This window comes from Pholis gunnellus, assembly GCF_910591455.1.
Source record: "Pholis gunnellus genome assembly, chromosome: 8".
Classification (NCBI taxonomy): Eukaryota; Metazoa; Chordata; class Actinopteri; order Perciformes; family Pholidae; genus Pholis; species Pholis gunnellus.
The window spans coordinates 13,761,520-13,768,303 of NC_136534.1; the positions used below are offsets into that span (position 1 = coordinate 13,761,520).

The window sequence follows — 6,784 nt, forward strand, 5'->3', positions numbered from 1 at the left end:
TGTTGTCTCCACTGGCACTCTCCTCTCCTCTATCCTCCAGAGCCTTCTATACACCTCGACTGCAAAGCAAACGCCTGGGACTTTCTAAAGCAAACAGCCAGCATCCTGTGCCGTAGCCCCATCTGTGGATAGTCTGAGCAGGGAACAATCAGTCCCTCTCCTCCACTGCCTCGTTCTCTTTCGAGCCCCCTGGGATCTGCACAGCAGTAGGATGCCTCAGTCAGACGGGTGCAATGTGCTGGAACAATGGTTGGGCTGCTTCCTCCAGGAGGGGTGTTAGGTTCACCTCAGCCAGCTTGGGAGGCACTTAGCCATGTGTTCTTGCCCTCCTTGCTGCAGCTTCACAGGAATGTGGCAGAAGCAGAAAAGCCTCCCACTATACAGCTTCCTTACCTCACCCTCATACACCCCCCCCCCCTATGCACAACTCTACACTCACACAATGACACATGCACGCACACTACCACTTTCTACATGTCCAAGTGTACAACGGAGATCTAATGTTTAGCCCGAGGTACTGAAATATCAACTTTCTATTAATCCCCCTCAGACTTGCAGTCAGGAACACCTTTGTTTTGTTTTCTTCACCTCCGCCACGCTGGAAGAAAAACAGCAGGTATGGTTTACACCGATACAAGCATATCCATTACCTGAAATGTTAGCCTCCTGGCAGTAAATCCCTTTGACCCCTCTGCCTTCGTTTTCTTTCTTTCTCTTTCCCTCCCCCTATTCTCACGCTGAGCCCATTGCCATCTCTGCATCGCCTTTCTTTGGCCAAACAGACGGAAAGGAGAGAGTCACACCTTACTCTCCTCCCAACCGCCACCCACCTCAACCACCCACGCACCTCACTGTTCCTCACGTCTCCACACAGCTCAATAACATTAACATGTTTTGCCATTGAGGGAGCCACAGTTAAAAGCTCGATCGATAAGCTTTGACTGACACCCCTCAGTTGATAGCAAATTGGCTGCCTTCTCTAACATACCTCCCAGGGCGGGTTTCTCAGTATCGTCCAAAATGGAAAAATGGTAATGAAAGGCGGTTCTCCAACCCTTCACCCAGCCTCCTACAACAGCACTTGAGTATTTCATTGTGCAGAGGAAGAAGAGCCACAGAAAACCCACTATTTTGGTTAATGGTTGAGTCACTAACACAATATTAGCCCTGGGTTGAACTGTCAGGAAGGAGAGATGAAAAGAAGAATAAAGGGGGGGGGGGTAGACTTTAAGTAACGAGTAGTTGCAGCACTTAGTCCCACAAGTATACGCATTGCTTCCATCACTAATAAAGTGAGCAGCAGGCGGGCAAGCTCTTGTTTCCTTGAATGTGTTTTTACCCCTAGTTGGTTAAGGAGATGACATGTCCTGATTGCTGGAGCATCATTAATTAGACAGTTGGACTTTGACTAATCGCTCCAGAAAGGGCACACAGCCCTGAAGATGCCAAACACTCATCTCAGCTTATCATCCCCTGCCCCAGAGTGTGCCCTTGACCTCTGTGTGTGTGTGTGTGTGTGTGTGTGTATGTGTGTTAAGGATGTTGCTTCCGTGAGTTCTTCGTCGTGAGTCATTTCTGGGTGATGTGCACATGCCACAAGCCCTGCTACACCCAGCTAAATATCTCAGATCTCCTATTTAGCAAGTGCCACTGACAGTCAAATTTCATATAAGGAGAATAAAAAGAGGAGTTAAATAAATCACAATGCAGTGTTAAGTGAATGTTGTCTGATGGTATTCCTAACTAAACTAGTCTTTTTTCCTGAGCCCCTTCTCCAACAGAGCTATCTATAATACAAGGTTAAGGAACACGGCTGGTGAAGATAACACAGGAACAGATATTGCTGCTACGCAGAAGATACATTTCAATTTGCTGTTGGTTTCTGTGTCTCAGCAGGAGATATGAAATTCTTGTCTTGCAGGGCAGGAATTGATTGGAAAATAAGAATGAATGTGTGGTCTAGTATGTCTGCAATGTTTCTGTTGTATGTTGGTTTCTGGGCTTAGGGTCTCTTGAAATGGTGATACATCTCTCTAGAAGGAAGTGACACTTGCATTTTAGGGGGAGATAAATGCAATCCAAGTTTTTCCTAAAATAGCTGTTACTGTATAAACGTGACTGTTTCTCTTGGGGGGCTGTTTTAATGGCATGCACATAATCCCTGTTTCTCCCTCTCCCTCTATTCTTTCCATTACCGTGTTTGTACAGAAAAATAAACAAGTTTGTGCTGTCCCCACCAGTCTGTATGCTGGTGATACAGCCTGGAGTGCTGTAGAGGGAAGAAGACTCCAGGCAACAGCAGGAAGCTGACACGGCCCCTTCATTGTCCCATTCCCTGTCATTTCCTACCGGATCCTCCGACTGCCCCAGAGGAAGACAAGGTGAGGATGTGCAGACACAGACACGAGGAGAAAGCAAGGGACAAAAAGAGGATGGGTGGGTAGAGGTAAAAATAATACTGCAAGAGGCCAAGTGCCATCCACAGTTTGCTACCTGGGTTCTTTGGCTTCCTGTGTTGAGCCATACCAGCATACACATCCCGTTAAGTTGCTAACAGCTGATAACAAAGCCTCGGGAAACACTGCCAAGTTCTTTATCTGTGTTTACCCGCATGGCAAAGCTGATTAGAGACAGGCAACATTATGAAGCCCCCGTTGTTTCCTTTCTCCTTCCGTACACGTAGCAAGTGCGTGTGCAGGAAGAGGGAATGGGAGGATATCTATCACTTTATGAAGAAGGGCAGAAAGACAATGGCTTGTGTGCAAGACACGTCTCCAGGATGAGAAGAAACAGCAGGCCATTGTTTAAGATCTTGATCATTCATTACGGTCTGTCTGTTTGTGCGTGCCTCTGTGTGTGTCTATGAGAATCAAGAGGCTTTCTACAAGAAACATTTAAACCGTTTTTAGTTTGGTTAACATGCTCTGGTGAACAAATATATCTTGGCTATAGATTAAGATACAGCTTCACCGAATGTATACAGATCTTTATATTTGATTTGTGGCCACAAGTGAATCTAGAAAATTCAGATACAATTAATGTTCAATACAACGCCGCAGCAAAACCATTACACAGAGCTCACAGGAAATCAAAGTAGTTCAAAATTCATCCATATCTTTGCCATGACTATGTCTCCTAAATAATGCAAGACACTTCTGTTCAACACTCAGCTGTGTTCGGATTCTGCTGCGTCTGCACTATTGTGCACCTCGTATCTAACACTCCTCATCGGCTGGCTGGGGCTCTCGCCGTCAAACTTTCTACGCCTATCCTCAATCTCTTTGTATCACAGAGGACTGAAATTGATAGAGGGAGAGAAATGGAAAACTAAAAGGAAAGATTCGAGGGCAGGAGTATGTTTGTGTGTGTGTGTTTGTGTGACACGGAGAGAGAGAGAGAGAGAGAGAAGAGTAACAAGATGGAGAAGAGGTTAACGATGCACAGCAGTCTTCCTCAGTGTTTCCCTGCTGCTTGTCGGCTTTATCATCGCAACACTGGTGACACATACAAGTCTTATCCCTGCATCAAGACTCCTCTCCCTTCCCCCTCCTGATCTCAAACTCTGTCCGATCCTGACTCCCTCCACAATAATTCAAAGAGCGTCAGTTCATAGAATATGCACATTTCCCTAAAATCAACCCCTTGGGCCATCCTGCCTCTGCATCAAGTGGCACAGTGTGAGGACAAGACGAATCTTTGGTAAAAGGAAAGGGCGGGATGATGGGGGGAGGAGGAGAGGGCTTGGTCAGGGCTTACTGGCGAGATATCAGTTCTCTGTTTGTGTCAGTCTGTGCTTGCATTAAATATGTGTGTGAACAGGCTTTCAACCATCGGTGAAAGTCTGCCAGCCGCCTGCAGCCCATTAAACCAGATACGCTCTCATGTCCTCCTGTCCCACAGTCACACATTCTCCAGCCAGGCAAAAGAGTTGTGAGAAGAAGCAAGGTGGAAAATTTCCACGGCGTTACACTATAGTGAGACATGAGTGGCGACACGACTTAAGAGGAAGGGAAAGAAACTTGTAATCTCGGCTCACAGCCTTTGAACTTGGCCCAATGAGACGCAGGCGACCCAAAGCAAAAGGTTCCAAAGGAGAGCTCACTGAAGATTACTCAGAATACTGATGCAGTGTGGAAGCCAATTCCTCTGAGAACCCAGGGGACTTTCTGAGGAAGTAAATTATCTGTGTTGTACAAGGCTACATATATACAAATGTATGCTATATGCCATACACACATTTCAAAGTGAAGTTCTGTGCTGTGGCCACATTTTGACTGTGTAAGAGTGGCTCAATAAATGAGTTCTAAGGTCTCTTAGGTTCTAATTAGGGCAGCTGTTACCATTTTCATTATTTGTGTGTGTGTGTGTGTTGGGGTTTGGGGGAAATATGCCACTGTCTGGCTTCCGCCCCTTCTCATCCAGCTGTTGCTAGTCTGTCAGGGAGTAGAGGTCTACTGGTGTCATGTCCCTCCCCCGAGCATTGAATAATGACAAAACCATGCGGAACCGGGGCTGAAAGTAAAGATATACTCACAGCAAATGGCTCTTAAGCACGCTTTGCCATTTGTGATCTTGAAAGCTGGTGAAAAATTGCATGTGACTCAGTCTGGAAGCTACAAATGCCGCCTCTGGCTGAGGCAGAGACATAAAAAACAAAAACTAAATAGATTTCATTATTCCATCCTTTGTCCCTCCCACAGAAGATCTGTGTATTTCTTCACATTTAAATCTAATTTTTTTTTCTCTCAATGTGTTTATACATGAACTAGTTTATCAACAGCTCTAAAAAAAAATGCTGATAAGTCAACAGTTTCTCAGTGTTAATTGCATTGGGACATTTACAGCACTAAATTAATACATTTTACCAGCTGCTTGGAGAGCCTGCTTGTTCATAATGATTATACTGGAAAAGCATACACGTTCTGTTCTCTGTCTCATGTTAACTCTATTATAGTATCACTTTAATAAGTTTGAAAAACTACCATTTTAAGCAAGACATACATCAAATTAAACACGAATTAAAATTAAAACACTCATAGTCTGATTTACAAGTGACGCTGGGTAGTTTGAGTATATGATTTTATTGTTATAAGGATTCATAAACAAACTGAATCCGTACTGTAGGCTACTGGATTCAGCAAACAAAAAGCAGCAGGGGGTGGTGGTGTTGGGGGGGCAGACAGGTGCGTTATGTCTCTGCCTGCCTCTCGAAAAACAAATGCTCCCCCTCTCCGTGTCTTTCTCACACTCACTCTCTCTATCCCTTTCTTACTCTCTCTATCTGCCTTGCTCCATCGCAAACGCATATACCCGCGAGACTGCGCTCCCCACACGATAGACCATGCACCCTTTTATCTGTTTACGCACCGTTCATGGTGACTACGATTGCGATGGATTAGGCTACAACTCAGGGAGAAAAAACAACTTCAGACCCAGCCACGACGAGCCCAGTCATTTCCACATAGTTTCATCGGGCTAAACCTTTTCCTTTTTTTATTTCATGTAAATCAATCTGGGGAACACTGACTTTTTTATTTCTGAGTAAAAGGGGATGCGGAGCACGGCGCTGTCTCATCCCGCAGCGCTTCAGTCATCATCATCCTCACCCGCTTACATACCCCAGCATTTCATCCTTATTTTAAAACACGAGATAATGTACAGTATGTGTGAATGCACACACGGAGGCATATGATCACACGCGTGCAACCACGCTGCAGTCAGGAGCAAGGAATCCCCACGGTGAACATTATTTTTTTAAGTTCAACTTTCCGTTCGTGCGCCCTGCATCCGCAACCACATGCCTGTCCAACACAGAAAGTCTCCCTCTCACATCCGAAATCTGAACCAGAGCAGAAACAATCCCAGCTACCCCGAATTACGCAGTGCCACTATTCACCGGTGCTCCAGGTCTGCTTGCAGACAGTGAAACCGACTGTTATAACCACTCTGTCAAGACTAATTAAACATGTACCGGCAATTAACAGCAGTGAATTGTAGTACTGCAGTATATCAGTAGCCCCTCTGTAACGGCGCACTGGATGGCTTGACGCAGCGCGCCAGTGTGGAGCACGGTCTATCCTCTCCATTAGTACAGACCCGCATGCTAAATGACAACAAACAAAAAGCATGTCTTACCTGTGACCATGAAGGAAAAAATAAGGTATAACGCCGTCATTTTTAGTTGCTCTGGCCGCTGATTGTGTTTGCGTGGAAGGATTATCTCGCTCCGTGGCGACTGAGCTGGTTACGGTCCACTCCGCGGCACCGGGATATAACCGGACGGACACGTGCACTGGGAATCGTCTATAATAGCATCCAGTTTGAAGAAATGATTTCGAATGCTCCGAACAGTTTGTAAACTCTCAGTTAACAAAGCATCCCCGCAGTTGGTAACTTTCCCCACCGCGTAAGCTTCTTTTCCAGTGTCGTTCCCTGTCACAGCTGTTTCCGATCACTGCGCTCTCTATCAGTCCATTGGTGAATTGCGGGGTATCAGGCTTCGTCCGCTGTCCACTTTGTAACCTGCGCAAGCATGCTGCACTCGGAAGCGATCTCTCCTCCTCGACGGTGCGCAGTGATGAACCCCGGTGAAGTTGCCTCTCGCCTCCTCCGCTGAAGTCTCTCACTCTGTTCCCACTGTAACGCACTCTCTGTGCCTCTCTCTTACACACGGTCTCCCCTGTTTACTGCTCACTCCCTCTTGCCAATAGGAAATGCGCACTGACAGTCATCTGGTAGGGGGGGTAAGGCTATACTAAATCTGGCGGAGGAGCCCCTCTGCCTC

At 46.2% G+C, this 6,784-nt stretch overlaps 1 protein-coding gene across 1 annotated transcript in view; it reads right to left on the bottom strand.

The window, feature by feature from the left end:
- kirrel3l (kirre like nephrin family adhesion molecule 3, like) overlaps positions 1-6,257 on the bottom strand; it is a gene marked incomplete at its 3' end in the record, with an annotated part of 30,377 nt that extends 24,120 nt beyond the window's left edge. Inside the window, exon 1 of the mRNA XM_079165291.1 lies at positions 6,136-6,257. Coding sequence (XP_079021417.1) covers positions 6,136-6,175 — 40 coding nt within the window. The 5' untranslated portion in view covers positions 6,176-6,257. The remainder of the gene's footprint in view (positions 1-6,135) is intronic.
- Between the last annotated feature and the right edge of the window lie 527 nt (positions 6,258-6,784).